The following is a 20,983-nucleotide window of genomic DNA, read 5'->3' on the forward strand; positions in this document are numbered from 1 at the left end:
CTTCAGAAACCATGGAAGTGGGGGGTTGTGAGAGGCTTTGTCTCTTGAATGTTCATTTTGCTTGGAGACTGTGACCCTGCTCCCAGATCAGGGTGAATGGGAAAGGCCATGGGCCTGGCTGAGCCTTCTGGTGAGCACCAACACAAGCATCAAACCCTTGCACTCAGTGACCACAAGCTGCTCATCTGGAGAATAGAAACAGGAATATTGATGCCACCAGCAGCTCCCCCAAACAGAGGGGTGCCATCCACCTGGGCTGTGGCACAGCAATTAGAAGCAGAGGATGCAAAGCAGAACACCTGGATTATATCTTTACTTTTTTGTTTTGTTTTGTTTCTTGTAGCCTTTCATGTTTAGCTATAACAACTTAAGGATGTTAATCTTAAATCTTTCTCATGGAGACTTCTCTGAGCTTTGCTGTACAGCCTGTATGTTATTGGGGAACTAGCTGAACTAGGGAGACTTTGCTGAATGATGGGTCTGGGTCTATCACAGCAAATTTTACAGGAGGTAGAGACACAACACACACCCTGAGGTCCCAGGGGCTCAGCTGGGCAGGGAGGATGGAAGCAACAGGAGCAAGGGAGCCAGGCAGGCACTGGTTTCATGGGGCCTCTAGCTCTGGGCACACCCCAGAATGTTCCAGCTGCTGCTTTCCTCCCTAAAGGTTTTGTTCTTCAATTCATTCCCTGAGGAACTGATAAAAGCAATGACAGTTTCTTTCAAAAGACCTTCAACAACTCACTTAAGAAACTCCAGTTGGTAAATTCAGTTAGAACAGCAACGACTTCCTCCATGGGTGGACAGGCTACAGATAAATCTCTGGGTTGCTGATGAGTTTCATCACTGAGTCTGCTCCAGAAGCCATGGAAATTCAGCAGAGCTGCAGCACCTCATCCTTTCAAAGCCTTTGGTTTGTCCTTGCCCTGACTCCCATCCATCACAGGACATGGTGCCTCACTGTGGTATCAAGATCCTCATAGAATATTTCTCTCTAGGGAGTAGCAGCTTCCCAAACAAGTACTTCCTTGTCAGGGGAATCCTGCAGAATCCCCCCAAAATCCCAGAGCGATTTCTGGCACCTTGGCTGGATTCCCAGAGGCTCCAGGTGCAGGACCACACCCCTGACCCAACACTCACACACCAGTGAAGCTGGGAGTGCAGGGGTTGAGCCCAAGCACTCTGGGCAGCCTCATGCCCACGGCCCTCCCTGGTGTCCTGCATCCCCAGGGCTGCCACCTCAGCCTCTGCCCACACCTCATACCTGGGGCACCCACAGCCACATCTGTCCCTCTGAGAAGGGGATGCAAAAGGTGCAGAACATCCTCAAGGTGTAGGTGGCTGGTATAATTTCCCCATCCCTCTGAAGAAGCATCACTGAATCTTTGGCTTTTGTAAGGAAAATGTATATTTGTGAAAATAGACTTTATTATAATAAAATTTGATATTAAATAAAAACATACCATACACCACCACTCATGGCCACTGTGCTGGCACCACTCACGGAGCTCACGGAACTGCCCCGCTCAGAACAAGGACGCACTGGAACATGCAGAGAAGAAACACAGAGAGGGACAGAAACCATGGCATATAAAACCCTCCATGCTTGGCCAGGGCTGTGTCTCAAACGCAGGAACACACTGTCTCCTACAAGAACAGTGCAAGCTGCTCAGCCCCAGCCCTGCTCTCCCAACACTCTGGCTCGGGAGCAGCTCATAGACACAGCTGAATGGAACCGCAGAGAGAGGCAGATGGACAAATAAATAAATAAATAAATAGGTAGATAAATCAATCAATCAATCAATCAATAAATCGATAAATAAATAAATAATAAGGCGGAGTCCCCAGCCAGTGCGTGGTCAAGGTGAACCAGGCAAGAGCAGCTGACAGCAGCCCACCCCTACGCTGAAGAACCGACTCCCACCAGGGCATCGCTCCTTCCCCACCCCGGGGATCCTCATGCTGGAAGCTGACTGAGGCAGTGTGGGATGCTCCGAGGCACAGCTGCATATTTACAGGGTTACAGTACAAATAAGAACTCACTCATCAGCCCAGAGACAGCAAAGGGGAGTCATAGGAACAGAAAAGTGCAAATTTTCTTTGCAGGAAGTGAAGGAGTTGACACGAACTCCTTTGGAGCAGAGAAATACCAGGGTGTGGAATACAAGGGATCTCTCCTAAGGGGCTGGGGCTTTGCTTGGAAAAGCCAGTTAGCTAACTTACAGCCAGAATATGATCCTTAAAATAAAATATTTACAGGGAACCGGCACACCAAGGGCTTCATGGAGCAGGACATGCTGGGTCCTGGAGCTGAGCCCTCACACCCCGGAGCCACTTTTTCCCCAAGGGCTCTCAGCTCCCACACCCTCCAGAGTTTTCTTGATTCAACACACTTCCCTATGAAAATAATCAGCTTATTGCAGAAGGCTTCTCCTGAACTCTCAGTCTCTGGGGCTGTGTGGGCAGCCCCAATGGAATAAACCCCTTATTAGTTTTTCTTATTGGACCCAAGTTTTTTGAAGAGGTTTTTCCCTTTGAAGAAGAAGCCTCTCTTCTTTTTACTCTGCCCAGTAATTGGTGCATCACTGCAGGTGAGGAAGGCCAGCGATGCCTGCTCTGGACACTGATCGCCTGGGACAAGGCAGGAAGGTGCTGGCGAAGGAGGAGATGGAGAGGAGTTGTTCTGATCAACAGATCCATCCAGATTTAGCTGGGTGAGAATGAGAGAAAACAAAAAACAAAAGCACAAGTTAGAACTGCCAAAGGGAGATCACATCAACATAAACCTCAGGCAGAGAATCTGGCCTTCTCTCCCCTATGCAAGTGCAGTTCCACTTAGGAAGTTTCCAGTGGATTTAACTTTTGTACCTACAACCCAGACCTTTCCTTAGCTAAGAATTCCTGAAATTCCTGAACTTTGAGCTAAGAACAGGAGAGCACAAAAGACCCACTAAGGACACGGTGAAAGATGCTGCTCCACAGCTAATTGAGTAAATCAGCTCCTGAAAGCATGGATGGAGACAGGTACTGATGAATCCATGGATGCCTCAGCCATGGAGCTTGCTGGGCTCCCAGCATGCTCTAGGACAGAAGCTAGGACATAAACAAATCAAATTTCCTAAGAACAAGTGCTCTGCAAGACCTCCAGAAGATCAAGGAGACTGGCTAAGCCCTGAAGCTTCTCAACAGTGGCCGTGGTGAGAAGAGGAACTGGGGGTCCTGCAAACATCCAGCAGATCCAGAGGCAGGAGGGGCAGAAAGCCAAGTCTGGTGCTCTGCAGTGGTACCAATGGAGAAGGACATGGAGAAGTCTTGGATCAAGTGGCACACAGGAATGTTCCTGAGCCCCTGAGTGTTTGACACGGTTAATTGGGACCCACCAGTCTCAAATAGTGCTGTTTCCTTTGGGAAAGGGCTTTTGGAAATCAGAATGTGCTCTAGTCCTGGGCTCAGGACTTTCTTCTTCACAAAGCACTGAGAGGTTGGTTCCTAGCAGCAGCCTTCATTCAACAGTCTCCTCTCATGAAGCTTAGCTGTCCAGACAGTGACAGTTACCAATCTGGCAGGTCAAGCTTTCCCAACAGGCTGTGAAATTCCTCAGGGAAGAGGCTCTGGGTTTCTGAGGCCTAGGAGAGCCTTAGTTACTGCCTTCTCCTCCACACAGCTTTTCACAAACCAGCAGCTTCCAAGCTCCACCTGTACATCCTGTCTTGGCATTACCCAAAACACAGGGTGAGAGTGGCTGGAGCTGTGCCAGCAGAGTCCTCTGGACACTGGAACACCACACTCTCAGCATCCCTCTATCTGGGCCCCACTGAGTCCCTCACGGGTCTGCAGCACCCACAGCCCCTTGAGAGAATGTGAGATGGTGACAGTGGCAGCAGGACCCTCTGCCAGAGGTGGAAGCACTCCTGAAGATCAGACTCCAGCCAGGAACTGTGTAAGGATCCCAGCAGCTGCCCCTGGGCAGGACTGGATGTGCTTGTTCCTGGTCCTGCTCTGTGTCCAGGGCAAGCAGCTGAATAAGGCAGAAGCAGAGCCTGGAGCATTGCTGCCTCACTCTAGCACAGCCATGCTCATACCCTGTGGGGACTTTATTTAAGGTCTCCTGGGATGGAAAGTCAAAGCAGCCATGCTCTGTCACCCTACTGCTGGTTCAGCACCCACCTCCTTTGGGATCAAGAGCACTTGGTGGCTGTGATCTCTCCTCCCCTCACAGGTGGAAACTGTGCTGGTCCAGGCTGCTGCAGGAGTGAAGAACTTCTGGCCCAGGATGAACACAAATCTCTGCTCTGGGTGGGACTCAGCACCTACAATACCCATGGAGTCAGTCCTGAGTAGGCAGGAACACAGGGAGCTCCATCTTGGGAATGAATTTGTGACCCCTCCCAACTCCACAAAGCTGAGAATCAACTTCTGCCTCACAGCAATCACTGAGCTGTGCCAGTGCCGTCAGACTCTCCCTTACCTGAACTAAAGGACAGAGCTGCAACTCCTCTCTGCCTCTCTCCCTGACAGTAACCTATCCCACAGCTGACTTTTCCTGACTCGCACTCTCTGTTCACCTAAAAATGTTGCTTTCCAAGGCACTCCTGCAACACTCCACGTGTGCAGCACTGTCTAAGGCCAGCTGCTGTCCAGGACATGCTGCAGGATGTCACACATGCTGATGGATTGCCCAGGCTGGCCCTTGGGAAAGCTGCACTCTGCCTGCAAGGTCCACTGCAACCAATGCTGCAGCAGCATTGTCTATCTGTCTATCCTGGCAGCTCTCTTGTGCACTTGGTGCTAATAAGCCCAGTGTTAGGTCTGAGGAGTCTGGGATAAACTCAAAGAAATCCAGATGAACATATGCAGTCAGAAATGTAAGATTTATGGAGGCAAAGAGAAAAAAAAAAGGTAGGTGAGGGCTAACTTGGAGCCCACTCTCTTAGCAGGGAGCAAAGAAAGAATCCCCAAGTTTTGCTCCAGAAACTGTTTATGATTTGTGAAATGAAGAATCCTTGGATTAAATGCCCAAAAGCACTGGGATAGCACCAGAAGGGGCTCGCCAACACTCAGGGAGTGATGTGGAAGGGATGTAAAGGTCCCTGTGCAGCCAGAGCAGTGGATGCTCTGTCCATGCACCATTGAAAAACACTTTTTGGGTAAAGGTGGAACAGTTTCAGGACAGAAGTGGCTCCTGAAGTGGCCCTAGAAACAATTTCTCCTCTTCTCAGAGGTCTCTATGTGGTAGGAAAGCAACAGAACCAGCTCACAGATTCATGTGGTAAGAGAGAAATCATACTAACATTGGGGGTTCTTCTCTAAGAAAAAGAAAGGAAAAACTGCTCTGTCAAAATCCTTGTACAAATTATTAGAGTGATAAACACGAGTAATGTCAGTTTTCAGGGGTGGTTTTAGTGCTCTCTCAGGTGTTACTGATTAACACAACTTCTGGAAAACAAACATTTGAAACTAAGGAAAACAAAGACTGCTCCTGCTGACCCCAAAACCAGGGGTCTCACCCACCCAGCCCCAGAACAATTATCCACACAAGGTTGGTTTTAGGGACTAAACGTTACTATTTTCTTAAATGGATGGTGAGCAGGGGTTTTTCAGGACTATTCTCAGGAAGGAGTAAAATCCAGAAGGAAAAAACCTCAGGCTGAACATGAAGTGCACTCAGACTGAGGAGGATCTTGCAAAGGCCAAATGACACTTTGGCTGTTGATGTGACCAGAAGGGCCAAGCTGAATTACAAAACAGGTCCTTCCCAAACCTGAATATCCAGCACAGTCCCATCCTGATCCCCAAAATCACCAGATAATTGTTCCAACCAACTGCACTTCATGTGCTGAATGGTTTGTCTTTACCACAGAACCCAGGTGGCAGTGAATGGTCTGACATCAGACCTGAAAGTGGATTTGCCACCACAGCCCCAAACCAGCCTGTCAAACTACAAGCCAGAAAAGGAACCAACTCCAGGTGCAGGAGCCTTTGAGGTGCTGGGCGAGGTGGGAGATTGAAGGTCTCACACACTTACATGGTTGCTCTCTCTATGTATCATTCATATCTATCACTGGACTCTTCTCTTCCTCATTCTCTGAAGAAAAGAACCGTCCCGGGTGCGTAACACAGGCAGAAATAAATACATGAAATCAATTAGAATCAAACACTTTCTGAAGGTACTTTAAAATCAGTCTTTGACAGAAACTGCATCTTACTGATGGAAAAATATTCCATCAACAGGGACAGCATTGAAGCAGCTGCTAACCATTAGTGTTTTGGGCCCTGGCTGTGACCAGAACTTCTTGGATCCTCCTTTTTGTGCTGTTTTTGTTTGTTTATTCTAATCCCCAAATGTTGCCAGTTTGTAAGTTCAATTGCTTCACCTTCTCAGTTGCCAGCATTTTAAGATTTACTCAGAAATAATTAAAAATGATCCACCTTCCCCAGTTCAGTTTGGAAATAAATTGTACTTATTCTCAGGCCTTTAGTAGGGCAGCAGGGAGAAGGGAAGTGTGAAGAACAGATAAGGTAAGAACACCACATCCAAGAAGTTACAAGTGATTTAAAAATGGAGAAGCTTCTGTTGCAACTGGAACAGGCTGTAACCGAGTCCAGAGTTCTGCCATGGTGCACACAAATCCCCCCTGAGGTGCCAGGGCTCAAGCTGGGACTGGGAATTTGCAAGGGAGCCTGCTCTGCTAACAGCAAATTGAACAAGCAAGTTTTCCTTAACTCCGAGGGGTGAAAGAGCTACAGGAATTTGGAAAGCCTCAGGCACAGCTGTATCACTGGGAGAGTTCATACCAGCTCAGAGATGGATATGGAATATGTGTTCTACAGGAGGTATTTCTTTCTCTTGCCTGCCCCATGAGGTTTTCTGCCCACAGGCTGGGATGCTGTGATTACTGTGACAGCCAAAACCACCGTGGGGTCAGGTTCTGTCTCCTCAGGAATCACTAAACACACTTAGATGCAGTTAATTAATACCAGATTGGCTCTGAGCAGGGTAAATATACCACTTTTAGCAGGGGGCAAATGTGTCCTTCCTGTTTGGAAGCTGTTTAGACAGGTATGGATTGCAAAGCACAACTGGGAGGAGTGCTGGGGGTGCTGAGCCAGGATTCCCTGGGACAGGTGTCCAGGAGAAGCAGGGAGGCAGCAGGACAGGAGTCAGGCTGGCATGATGCAGAAGCAGCCAAAGCACAGTCATGCCTAGGGAGTTCAAGCTGATGCCCACTGAAATAAAATTGGTTTAATCATCATTGTCTGAATTTTCCAGTCCCCCAATTACAGACAGAGAGCAGCAGTTCATGAATCAGGAGAGTGCCAAAAGTACCAAATCCAACAGGCTCCTGCTCTATGCACCCAAAAGTCAAAGCCAGTGTAAGGGGAGGCTCCATTGGATGTCAGGAACAGAGGACTAGAGACAAATGGAAAGGTTTGAAGGGCAGGCAAGCCTGAAATGTGTCTATTCTATGTGGGTTGTTTCCAACACACCTGAAAAGTGCTTCTGTTTAAAAAAATGTCATGAAACACAGGAAAAGAGCTTCCAACCTTCAGCATGTAGGGATATGTCAGCCAAAGTGCTGTCCAGGGAATCAGTCACCCACTAAACTCAGCAGCAGAGAGCAGAGATGAAAGTGGGCTTGACTTTGCAAACCCTTCACACCTGCAAGTGGCAGACAAGGTCACCTGAACTTCCCCTGGTTTGCTGGGGCTGGAATAACAACCTCTGGAATCTGAAACAGGCCTGGTGGCTGCTGATTCATGCCAGAGGAAAGGGGAAGATCTGTACTAAACCACACTTAGAATGCCACCTTTATTTTACTGATTGAGGTCTCCTTTTGCAGCCTTTATTTCAGATGAGTAATTTGGTAAGAGTAAATAATTTTGAGAGGGGAACTGAAGAAAGAACCCCCATCTGCACCCCAGGGAGCTTAGACTTGGGTGACTTCAGGGCTCTTAAACCCTGGCAGTAACAGCTGATTAACCTGTGATTCCCCAGCAAGGACTAGTATCCTCAACAGAGAAGTACAAGGACCCCAGATCGCTGCTGAGGTCAGAAGATCCAACAAACTGCCCACAAACCTCATTATCTGAGCCAGGCTGCTCTGCCTGAGAAGGCATCAAGGCTGGAGTGCAAATCCTGTACCCACAAAGCCTGGAATGCCTGGAAGCAAGGGATGGGGCTCAGGTTAAGAGAGACCAGCATCTGAATATAGAGAGATGGAAACAGGAGGAGCTGAGCATGAAAAAAAGGCCGAGAAATGCTGCAGAGAGCAGAAAAGCTGGGATGGAGCCAGCAGGGAGTTCAAAAGAGCAGGATTCAGGGATTCAGGGACACCTAACTCCCTAAGGATGGCTCAAAACCAACCTGTTCTGATTCATGTGGGTCTGGCACCACATGACATTGCCAACAACCTCTCAAGGAGGACTGAAGGTTGAGCCCATGTGAGCTGGGACCAAGCGGGGTCCCTCCTGTTTCCTACTCCACAGTGAGACAGCACAGGTGGTCTAGGAATGACAAAGGAGCTGCTGTACTTTTAGCCTTAGCCCCTGACATGGCCCAAATCCCCCACTTCAGCCTTTATTCCAAGATCTCAGCAACACAATGCAAAGAGTTAATTTAATCTTTGAATTCCTTGATTCTGGGGAATGCTTTTGAAAATTCAGGATCCATTCCTCAGATCTGTTTGGGAAACTCCTCAGTATGTTTTGAATTTGTCCAGAAGCACCTCAGCCTGGATTAAGGTCTATCTAACTTGGGGTGGATGGAAGAACATTGGTGTTTGGGCATTGCTAATTCCAGAAGCCTTTGGCATGGATATAATCATACTTAATGAATTCCATGTGCCTGGGAGCTGGCTGAACTTTCCTTCCAGTCAGACCATTCAGTGGATCTAAACAATTTGCTGGTGGGATTTGAATGCTCCTTGCTCCTTGCCCACTTAACCACACTGAGGCCCCAGCAGGTGTTGTTCTTTTGTTCTGTGACACTTTCTGCACTACAAGTAACTCTTTGGGAAGAGCTCCCAGCACTCCCTTGGGATGAACAGGCTGCATGCAGTTAAGTTTAGTGATCCCATGGGTGCTGCATGCCATGCAATGACCTGGCACATCCAGACACATCCCAGCCTAGATGGCAGTGCCATGCAGTCACACATCTCACCTGGCTCTCAGCATGCAGTAGAGAAGCTTCTTTATCTTTTGAGTGGAATTCCTCAGCCGTGTCTCCATCCAAAGGGACAGCTTCCAGGAAGTTGGATGGGACAAGCCCTCTCTTTTGGTTCAGCTCTCCCTGCAAGATCAACGTTCAATTCTCGCATCATCTTTCCTGGAGAAATAAATAACAACTCGAGGTGCGGTGCCCTGCAGAGAAGGTTGTGTCGTGAGCTGAGACAAGTCCAGAACACACCCACGTAGGAAGAAAAGACCCACAGAAAATTCCATAACTCACATCCTTGCTTAGTTGTGGAACAATTCAGAGCACAGAAACACAGAAGAGAATAAAGGAAGAAGAGATGACAGCAAGTTGTGACAAAGGTGATTTCTACAAACTCAAAATCTCCACCATACCGGAATAAGACTGCCGCAGGTGCCCTAGAGGCCTTTGATTTGCCCTGGTATTTACTGATGTCTTTAAAGAATGAGGCAGTACTGGTACAATGTCCTGCAGGCATCCATGATCACAGAAGCCCAGAGCTGCACTACTGTATTCCTACAAATATGTATCCCAGTTCAACAGGAGGCAGCTAGGTGAGACAAAACCCACCGCAGCAATGCTGTTTGTCCAACACCATAAAAGGATAAAGCAAAACATTCCCAGTGATGCCCTCAGACTTAACCTGGAGCTCAACCTGCAGTCTGATGTGTGAAGGCACACTGTTTCCCATGCAGGAAGAGATGGATGATCCAAGCACCAAGGCTCAACTTTGGCACACAGCTGAAGGGCAGGAACAGACTCAGGCATGTGTCTGCTTACTTGGATCACCATTCCAGCCTCTGGCCCAAGTGTCCGAGTGCCTGGTGAAATGTTAGCTCTGAGCAGGTGCTGCTTCAGCTGGTGTGTGCATGGCAAAATATAGGCAAGGCTTTGGGAAACCTGCAGGCAATTGATGCCAAAAAATAAACTCAGAACCATTGGGACATTTAAAGGCCATGGAGATCTCCCAGGGCTGGAGCCCCTCTGCTCTGAAGCCAGGCTGGGATACCTCAGGGTGTTAACCTGAAAGAGAAAAGGTTCCAGGGGAGACCTCAGAGCTCCTTCCAGGGCCTAAATGAACTCCAGGAGAGCTGGAGAGGGACTTTGCACAAGGGACAGAGACAGGACAAGGGACAACGCCTTCCCATTGCCAGAGGGCAGGGACAGATGGGATATTGGGAAGGAATTCCTGGCTGTGAGTGAGCTGAGGCCCTGACACAGAGCGCCCAGAGAAGTGTGGCTGCCCCATGATCCCTGGAAGTGTCCAAGGCCAGGATGGACAGGGTTTGGAGCACCCTGGGACAGTGGAAGGTGTCCCTGCCCATGGCAGGGGGTGGAACAGGATGAGCTTTAAGGTCCCAAACCATTCCAAGATTCTGTAATATTGGATTTACAGCAGGAGAAATGAGCACCAGAAACAAGCTGCCCTGCACAAAGTAGAGAGGGGTTTACTTTTTTTTCCCAAAAGCAGAATACTTTGTTCCCTGACTTCTGCTTCCCTGCCACTCCATTAACTCCAACCATTTCCAGTGTAACCACAGGACCTTGCCAAGCCTGGTACTTACATAGTAGAATCCATCATCATCCATGGACCCAAAGACAGTGATAATGTCCCCAGCACTGAAGGTCAGTTCAGCCTGCAAAGAGCCAGAGAAGAGAGGTCACAGAAGAAGCACTGCCTGGGATTTCTCACCAGGAACACAGGCTCCCCTTGGCTTCTTGCCCAATCTCACTCCAAGGGAGGGAGCCTACTGTTTTAGTCTTGTAGGACCAGGATGCAGAAGGGAAACTGAAGCGGGTAACTCTGGAATTCACTGCTAGGGAAGCATTTTATAAATTAAGACAAGAGCAAAGCCCATTTTTAAACGGATTTTAATAAGGTTTCAAAATAGTACCTACCACCTTCTCTGAAAAGGTGCACCGAGGATAAGCTCAGACAGCACCACAAATACCTTCAATTTCTTTAAATATAATTAGAAATGCTGCTCCTTTGGATGAGCCTGTTCTGTATGCAGGACTCAGGGATTAGTCACTGGCAGAAATGCATACAGACAGGGAGGTTTAACCTGGACACAGAACAGGAGCACAGCACACAGTGACCCTTTGCTGTCATACCCTCTGTCAAGACACTCCAGCACATGCTCCATGGGGCACAAGGCTAAAGACAAAGGTGTCACCAGTGGAGGCTCCAAACAGGCTGAGTCCCACTCAAGACACTCTGTCATTTTACAAGTGTTAGCTGGAAGGGATCTACTTCCAATATATTTACCATATTATATCCCTAGTCCTCAATTTTATCTCTTGAGGCTGCAGATCACTCCCATGGAGCATCTCCCACAGAACTGCACCAGCTTGTTTCAGTAATTTGAGCTCTTGTCCAGAAAAGTTCTACAAGAGCAAATCACTGCAAAAAGTACAGTCATCTCCTTGGTGACAAGGGTTCAAAAAGTGTTTGGTGGGTGGATATTTGCTCACATTGTGTCTCCCTCAAGATATTCCACCATCCCTAAAGCACTCTGCCCTTGGCTGTCTCTCTCTGGGCAGGAAACACAGCTTGGAAAGCAAGCATTCCCTGAACTATGCCCTCTATTGGCCAGATACTCTTCGTAGAAGAAGGGAAAAGGATGTGAATCCAAACTCGATGTTTATGTTTGCTCAGAGCACTAACACAGCTAACATAGCTTGGAGAAACAGAGAACAGAGCATGTGCTCATCTCCTTTTGCAGAAAGGATTCTGCATTGCCCCCTTTCTACCTGGAACAGACTTATCCACAAAAATACTGTTTGGATTGTATCCTTCCCTGTTTAGATTATATCCCTTCCTATCCCTGGCACTGTCCAAGGCCAGGTTGGAAGGGGCTTGGAGCAACTCGGTCTAGTGGAAGGTGTCCCTGCTCATGGCAGTGGGGTGGATGAGACGGGCTTTAAGATGTCTTCCAACCCAATCCATTCCATGATCCTCTCATTCTGTATATAGGAATTGCTTGAAAACAAGAACTTTGCAAACTAGTCCATTAAACTGGAGCTAAATCTTTTTGCTTGAACAAAGACCTACACAGATACTTAACTCAAAATTCATGCTCAAATTAAGTGTCAAAAGTGCTTTCAAATCCTTAAGCAGGTTTTTCCTTTTTGTCTTTCCTGGATCAGTTACTACCAGTAGGAGCTGCTTCCTCTCACCCTAGATCTAATCGGTCTTGTCTGATCACTAAAGGATGCCATGAATGCTCAGAGTTTCACTGAGACTCTGATTGGACCAAAGTTCTGAGTGTCTTGGGAGAGAAGGAAAAAAGAGATAGGAGGAAGAAATCTCTGAAAGGAGGGGGCAGATGGTGGTTACCTCCACATCTGTGTTCGGAGAGCTCTCCTTAGGATTGTAGTCAAAGGCAGCCACCATCCTGTGAGGAGTCAGGAGCTCTGCTTCAATGTCTTTATGTTTCTGCCCTGCAGGAGAAAAATAAAATATTCTTAAATGGAAATGCTAGGAGAAAATCCCAAATCACAGCAACTCCTTCACCATTCTTGTAGCAGTCTGAGCAAAAAGAATAGTGGGAGAAACTGAGTAGAGAGAGACTTAAGAGGAATTTGGTAAAGCAGTTTTCCAATCTTCTTCATTGCCTCATAAGCACAAAGGTTGGGACATCCCCTCATCACGGTGCTCTGTCTACACATATGGGAATGTTTTATTTTACATTTCCTATTTACACACACACACATATATATACACACACGCATACACACATAGAGGACAGTTGTCTCTTTACAGTGTCTTGAAAAGGCATTTCTTCTCTCATTACACAATGTTCTGCTATTAAGCTACAAAATTTATCCTTCAAGGGCCAGGGACCAGCACACAGGGAAGTGCAGGCTTTGCCATCCACAACCTCCTGCCTATTGAGACCCATTACCTACTGACCTGTCCTGAGCCTACAAAAGCCAAGTCTGGTGCTACAGAAACACACATTCATGGCTTAAACCCTGCTTTGGGTCAGCATTGGATGGGCTGGCAAAAGGTTTGCAGCTTGGCCCCTCTGGATATCAACAGAGTGTGCACCACAGCAGAGGAAATATCCTCTCAGTGTCCCTTGGATCGTAGGGACTACTGTATGTGATGAGTGAGAGATTGCCCTGCTCCTCCCACAGCACAACAGGTGCACTCTCCCTGCAAGCATCCCCTGCTCAACCAAAGCATTCTGCACCCATCACAAAACACAAAAAGAACTAAAACCTTTTGTTACAGTGCTCTGAAGCAGCACCACAAGGTGTCACACTGGCCCTTGAACACAAAACACATCTGTAATTCGATCATGCATCACCTACTCCCCAGTAAAAGCAATTCTCACCTGGCTGAGACTTGTACTCCTGTTTGTCCAGCCCTGTTGGGGAAGAAAATACCTCATCAGTAAGAGCTCATCTCCAACAGTGACTACATGACACAACTGACAAACAGTAAAAAGAACACCAAGACAGCAAACAACAGAAGCAAACTGTTCATGCAACTCAAAGCCTACACCAGTAACCAGGACTCAGGAACATAACAAGAAGCAGAGGTCAAGCTCCAAACTATAAAAGACATCACTGTTGTTAAAAACTTAACACCAGCACAGGGATGGGCTCTCTTTCCACTTCCTAGCAGTCGTACAAACATCTGGGGGTCCTGAAACCAAGTAGTAAAAATTCAATGCAGTCTGTAATCCTATAGCAAAAATCAAAGAGGAAGCAAGTGGGTGACACAGACCTTTCTTGGAGCGTCTAGGTTTTGGAGGAGGGACGGTTTGGTGGCGTGGAGGTGGAGAAAATGTGCCAATTCCTTAATAAAAACACAAAAAAAAAGCAAATAAATAGACGAGAGAAACACACAGTGAATGGAAAGTGAGAAGCATCTTGAATAGTGAACAGAGGACAGAGGAGATGACATGCCTGCCCTGGGAGGCTGACAACAGGATTTCTGTGGGCAAAGCCCTCTGGGCCTCATATGTGGACTCAGATGAGGCATGATCCACATCCCAAATACACAGAGAAATCCACAATGTATTTATGTCTTTTAGCCACTCCACAGCTCACAGCAGACAAACTTTGCTGCTCCTTAGCTTTCAGAAGCAGCACTGTAAGGATGAAATAAAGCCTTGTACCATTAACACCTGAAAAATCCCAGGTCTCTAGCTAAAGCTTCTGCACTAAGTAGGGTCAGAACTGGATCAAATCCCAAATGAACCTGTGGAGTGCCCAGACAAACCCCTCCAAGGCATTTCCTTAGTTACAAGGCTGTGATTGGGGTTTATGGCAGCAGGAAAACAGCAGAGGTACAGCCAGCCCGACTGCCAAGGAATCAGAGATTCACTACTGTTGGAAGAAGACCTTTAAGACCATCAAGTCCAACCCGCACCTGGCTGCCCCCTCTTATCAGGAAGTTGTGCAAAGGAGGAAGGTTCCCCCTGAGCCTCCTTTTCTCCAGGCTGAGCCCCCTTCCCAGCTCCCTCAGATGGTCCTGGGGCTCCAGATCCTTCCCCAGCTCTGTTCCCTTCCCTGGACACACTCCAGCCCATCCGTGTCCTTGCCAAGAGGGGCCCACAACTGTCCCAAGGATCTGAGGTGCTTCCCCCCCAGTGTCAAACCCAGAGTCTCCCCTGCACACACACCTTATTGACTACTACCACCTTCCTCAAAACTTTCAAACCCATCACGTTTAATGAACTCTCAGAGTTATTAAAATCCTTTGCTCTTCTAAGGCTATGCAGTGGAGCAGGGCAGAGAGTGCCTTGTACATCCACCAAGGGACACAGGCCACCCACAGGCATCCAGCCATCTCTGGCATATACACGGGAGAAAGAGTATAGATGTGAAAAACACCTTACTTAAATCTTTTTTCTTCAGACATGGGAGAGGCCAAAGGACAAATATATTCAAGAAATCACACAGTGAAAGCATCAGGCTCCTTCAACCCCTGTGCTCTTCAGGATCAACTTTCCAGGGATCAACATTTAGGAGCTGGGCACTTGTCAGGCCTTCAGAATCATAGAATGGTTTGAGTGGGAAGGGACCTTAAAGGTCTGTTAGAGCAGGATACTGGGTCTCTCTCCATGGAAACAGGAAAAAAATGGATTGCTCCTATTTTTTCTTAAGTTTTTTTATTTTTAGGTTGATTTGGGTTTTTTTTCCCAGCTCAGGCAATGTCAGGGCTTACCTTTGCCATGACCAACACTTGTGCTGTTTTTCACTGCTGAACTAGCAGGGAAACAGGGACCAGCAAAACCAGGTGTTTTAATAAGTGGAGCAGATCCAGCAACCGGCACTGGCAATAGAGGGTGCACACAGGAGTGCAGGATGAGAGGTAGGAGGCATGAGGGACAGGCACTGGGACACCAGTGCTCACAGCAGGCGCAGCTCACAGTCACTCAGCCAGACTCAGCCTGAGCTGCGCTGGTTGCACATCCCAGGGCTGCTCCCTCTCCTCTCTGAGTACATGAGTCGGAAGGAACAGGAAAGTCTCTGCAGTGCACAAAGCACTGACCACATACTTCAGGGAGTAAGTAAGGAGGAACTCAACCACCAGGTCTGCTCCCTGTACACTCCTGTCTGGCCTACCTTGTTGTCTCACACCTTTCCTCCCTCTTCCCCATCTCCATTCCCAAGTCATAGATTCTCTCACCCAAGAGCAGGGTCATCCCAAGAGTTCAGTCACAGATTTTTAAAACAAAGGAGAGAACAGAGTGAAAACTCTTGTTCACATACTTCAGCTGCTCTTCAAACACTTCTATTCTCTTGTCCCTAGCGAGGCTCAGCCTTACTTTGTCCTGAATTCACACACCTCAAGCCCAGGAGCAGCTGCAAATGCTGCAGTGGAGTCACGGATGAACTGAGAGCTTGGAGCACTCACATCCAGCCAGATTCCCCTGCTGTGGAGCAGCCACTAAACCAGGCTGCAGATCCAGGGACAGCCCTCCAGATGGGTTTCGTGGCTGCACTGGCCACATACGACAGAGTGAGCTTCCAACATTCCAGAAAAGAGCCACAGGAGCATGGCATACAAGCACACACTGTACCTGGGCTCTCCATGTCTGCAGGAAGGAACCCCTGCTTTAGGAGCTGCTGCTTGAGCTCACTGCTCTCCACAGGGACTTCTGACACCATGTTGCACGGAATGTATCCCTCTCTTCCAGCACACTCCCCCCTGTAAAAACCATCAGCATCCTTGTCTCCATAAACCTGCAAAGGGAAATAGACTGTTTATGCTGTAGTGACTGAGCTGCACAGAGAACGAATCATGGAATATTCTGAGTTGGAAGAGACCCCCAAGGATCATCCAGTCCAGCCTCTGGCCCTGCACAGACACCCCGACAATCCCACCCTGTGCATCTCTGAGAGTGGCATCCTCCCAAATGCTCCTGGAGCTCTGGCAGCCTTGGGGCTGTGCCCATTCCCTTTCCCAATATCCAACCTAACCCCCTCCAACACAGCTCCAGCCATTCCATAAGGTCACCAGAGAGAAGATATTAGCATCTGCACCCCTACTTCATTCGTGAAGAAGCTGCAGATCCCCCAAGGTTTATGCTGCCCCTGGAACACCAGATAGATCCATAGAGTAGGAGATAGTTCACTAAGTTCTTACTTTCAGGATCTGCCCCTCCTTAAATGGGAGCTCCTCTTCTGCTGCATCAGGATTAGGGGACATGGAGACAGGATCGTAGTCAAAGAGAGCCACAAAGATCCGAATGCCATCATCTTTGCCAGAGCTCTCAGGAGCAGTGCTCCTTGGAGGGCCTGTGCACAGAGGGGACAGAGCAGAGAGAACATCAGCCCTGCCCCAGCCCTGCATAGCCCAGGCACTGCCTGCCAGCCTCTCCCCAGCCATTTCCAGGAGCTTCCATCTCTCCTGCTGCCCACTTCCCTCTCCGTTCCTGCTCACCTGGACTAGAGAGCAAAAGTTTCTGCATTTGACTTCTTCTTACGCTCTTGCTCCGTCTCCTGCTAGGAGCCTGCCAGGTGGCTGTGCTGCATGGCTCCAGGCCCCTGGAATCTTTATGACTGGATACCTGCAATTGGAACCACCAGAGAATTAGTAGCAGCCTCTGCCTTCCAACTCCCTGTACAGCACTCAGCCCAAACGCACTCCACAAAGAGCAGTGTATCCAAATGCAACATTCCTCTTCAGGGACACTCTAGAGCTGGAAAGACCAAGGGAGTTGGAAAACAGAACTGAGGACAGGCAGGTACCCTGCCAGGCACCAGTGACGATCCCCTCGGTGACGGTGAAGATGCAGGAAAGGGCATTTCGAGGGGAGGCAATGACATTACAGTCAGCATGTACACAAAGCTTTCACCAATCTGCTTATTGCAACAGGGATTTTCTTTTGGGTCCCACAGCCTCCTGCCGTGGGGAGGAAGACTCAGTGTGAAAAGGAATACTGCATAGGTGACACTTGGTCAGGGAGCAGGAAAAGCAGAAGCAGCTACAAGAAAAGCCACAGTGCAGCACAGAACTACAGAATCTCTTAGATATTCTTCCAGATAATCCTAGAGGAGGGTCCTTTCTCTGGACAACACTGAACAAAGCAAGATACAGGCAGGCCAGGGAAGCAGAGGGAAGCCAGCGCCACTGCAAGCTGCTTCAAAGCCAGAACAGGAAAAGTCACCCAACCCTTTTGTGCAAGGAGGTGCTACGTATCCCCTTCGAAGAATGTTCGAGCCTCCTTCTCCAGCCAGGTGACTTACAGTCCAGCTCCCAGCCCTGCTCCTCAAAATTGCTTTCACACCTCGGGGCTTCCTTCTCTTGGCAGAAGAATTGTAGGTGCCGGCTCGGAGACCCGGCCCACTCCATACCCTGCTCTTCCATCATCTCCAGCCTGGTGAGGTCCCTTCTGCCACCTGGGTGGGCAACCTCAGATTGACTGGGATCATCACTCCAGTCCCCCTGGCAGCTCTGGGACCTCTCTGGCCACAGCCTGCTCTCTGGGGAGGATGCACAGGTTGAATCCTGATCATCTTCAGAGTCATATTCGATGTCTATTTCCAGGCTCCTGGGGTTGGGGCAGTGTGTTGCCATCGCAGCAGGTTCTGTCCCCCCTGATCTCGGTGCTTTTTTCCGTAAGGTGCCTTGTCTGGCCCGGCTGAACGGATCCAACCCCTCCTTTCCACCAGCACTGCTGACAACATTCAGCTCCTCCCTGAGACTGGGAGCTCTGTATAACCCACTCCCCATTTGGCTGCAGTTCCCCAGCAGACGACTGCAGTGCTCTGTTAGATCGCTCTGTCTCTTCCTACTTATCTCAGGCCGACTCCGGATCTTCTCTCGAGAGTTATTTCCCTTCTTCTTGCTCCAAGAGGGACTTGTCCCACTCCCAGACTTTGGATCATTCTCCTGATAGCTCCAGTTCCAGTGTGCCTTCTTTTGACTGCAAGCCAGCAGGCCATAGGCAGGATTTGCATGGTCAGCATCCGCTCTGCTTTCCTTAGCACTGTGCTCCCCCTGCAGAGTCTGAGCAGACACATCCATGGAGGTGTTATTCCCATCTTCCTTTAGAAATGGTTCCCGGCTGTTGGGTGGTTTCTCTGTTCTTCCTGAATGGTAGGTTTGTGTTTCCAAGGAGTCTTGAGGGTCTGTCTTTTCTTCTGTAACACCCTTCTTCTCATCCTCATCTTCATCCTCATCCTCAGTCACTTCAGGGATACTGAACAACTTCTTGCTGCGGTTCTTCTGAAGCGGGAGCTCCAGGATCCTCTCCAGAATCTCCTCATCGCTGTCAGTATCACAAAGATCCATCTGTACCCAGACCCCGAGAAAAGCCACAGCCAGGACAAGCAAAGGAAAAAAGAAAGGAAATAAACATTAAAACAAGTGGCAAAGTGACCCTGATTCCCTCCCAGCAGAGCAGGATGGAGCTGTGGCTGCAGCAAAGCAGGGGGAAGGGGCAGAGGAAGCAATGGATCTTCTGGCAAAAGCAATCACATGAACCAGCAATGTGGCGGGAAGCGAGGAAGGCAAATGCATGGAAGAGCTCCCTCCCAGCCTCTCCTGTACACACACAGTTACCTGCAGAACCTGTCATCCTGCCACAGGAATGATTCCCCACTGCTTGGCACCCTCGGGGTGCAATAGGGGCAGGAGAGGTGCTGTCCCTCCACAGCAGAGCTGAGTGGGTTCTTCTGTCCACAGCCTGTGCTCACTCATGGAGCCATGGGTCCCCCTTAGCTCTGTCCTCTCCCTGGAGCACAGGGAATGGCCTTGTGCTGTAGGACATCCCTTGGAGATGTTGCTGCCTGGGCCCTTCCCATCTCCTAGCAAAGCACAGCCCTACTGCAAGTTCCTGTATGCATATCCAGGAGCAGAGTTCCCACAAAAAAAAAAAAGGAAAACCCCTTACCTCAAAGGGCCACACAGACATGAGTTTCACTTGCAGATGGGTGAGAGCCTACCAGGTTACAGAAAATTTTGGGGACAACACTGCTGAATTTTAAAATTTGTCGTGGAATTTAGGGGTTTGTTTCTTATTACATTAGCACCAACATATAAGGTAAAATCCCAGGTGCATAGTGTCATTTTGGTAGGAAGATACTTCTGGAGGTCTCTTGTTCAACTTCCCTGACAAGTTATATCATTATGTGTTCTAAAGGCGCTTACAAATAGCTGACAAAGCATGTGTAGCTACTGATGTTTTAATCTACAGCCATAAGCAGGTCTGTTCAGAGATAATTAAAAACTGAATCACAGTGTGGGAGAAACAAAGGTAGTTGCAAGCTGTCTACTGATAGTTCCAACATCTATAGCTTTTTCCAGGCAAATGTTGGTCTTGAATTATATTTATAACTGCTTGAAGGGGTCTCCAGAGGTTTCCAGTTCAGTCTCCTAATTGCAGCAGGACTGTTCCCAACAATAAATCCACATCTTTGCTTAGATGAGATTTGAAAACACCAAAGAATGGAGATCCTGAACCCTCTGGGGACAAGTCCCACAGCCACACTGCCCTCCTGGGAAAGAGGTTTGAACTCATCTCCGGCATGAACATTCCAAAAAACAGCTCATGATTTCTGCCTCTTTTAATGTATCATCTCCCAGAAATAAGAATACTTTGGTTCTCATCCTTTTAACCATCATGCAAGTAAGTTATAGGCAGTTAAAAAATCTCCCACTCGACTCCTCTAGACTAAAAGCCCCTCAATTTTCTCGAACTCTTCTTACAGAACACATGCTCAGGGCTCCTGCATTGTTAGCACCAATTAGGAATATGGAGAATCCATAAATACAACCATAAAATAAGTTCAGTAAGACTTCTTTTAGCTGTTTGCAAAGTTATGGCTTCTGCTTTCGAGTTTTAATATAATAAATGCTTTCAGCAATTAAACAACTTATTTGAGGATAAACATTTTAAAAGCAGCACCCCTCCGTGTTTTCATCCTCTGGATCCTTAAAGAGTTGGCTGAAGAGTCTTGAGGTAACAGAAAATTTAGCTAAATATGCAGAATCCTAGAAAACAGCCCTATTCCAGTCATATCCCCTTCAATACACAAGGCAGTACTGGGAGCTCTGCACCCTAAAGCTTCCTGCCCCTCATGCCCTCTCCCGGTTCAGCATCTTGTCATCCTCACACTGTTACTGCCAGCATAGAAAATAATCACTTTATCCAATCAAGAAGTACCAGTCTGTTCAGCTCAACAGGACATGAGCAGGGTGTGTTGGTGTTTCTTTTCAGAAAAAAAACCCCAACCAAATAAAAACATTAAGGCAAATAAAATACCAGGGAAAAAAAAATTACAAAGAATAGTGTTCTCGATTGCTCTTATTTCCTTCTTTCT

The 20,983-nt window shown here is 48.2% G+C and overlaps 1 protein-coding gene across 1 annotated transcript in view; it reads right to left on the reverse strand.

The window, feature by feature from the left end:
- Positions 1 to 1,421: 1,421 nt before the first annotated feature.
- TSPOAP1 (TSPO associated protein 1) overlaps positions 1,422 to 20,983 on the reverse strand; it is a gene marked incomplete at its 5' end in the record, with an annotated part of 66,532 nt that continues 46,970 nt past the window's right edge. The window contains 10 exons of the mRNA XM_083875328.1: positions 1,422 to 2,710; positions 9,161 to 9,289; positions 10,759 to 10,830; positions 12,534 to 12,637; positions 13,537 to 13,569; positions 13,932 to 14,003; positions 16,237 to 16,399; positions 16,803 to 16,954; positions 17,100 to 17,226; positions 17,832 to 18,953. Coding sequence (XP_083731454.1) covers positions 2,489 to 2,710; positions 9,161 to 9,289; positions 10,759 to 10,830; positions 12,534 to 12,637; positions 13,537 to 13,569; positions 13,932 to 14,003; positions 16,237 to 16,399; positions 16,803 to 16,954; positions 17,100 to 17,226; positions 17,832 to 18,953 — 2,196 coding nt within the window. The 3' untranslated portion in view covers positions 1,422 to 2,488. The remainder of the gene's footprint in view (positions 2,711 to 9,160; positions 9,290 to 10,758; positions 10,831 to 12,533; positions 12,638 to 13,536; positions 13,570 to 13,931; positions 14,004 to 16,236; positions 16,400 to 16,802; positions 16,955 to 17,099; positions 17,227 to 17,831; positions 18,954 to 20,983) is intronic.

This window comes from Zosterops lateralis (genome assembly GCF_965231275.1).
Source record: "Zosterops lateralis genome assembly, chromosome: 19".
Classification (NCBI taxonomy): Eukaryota; Metazoa; Chordata; class Aves; order Passeriformes; family Zosteropidae; genus Zosterops; species Zosterops lateralis.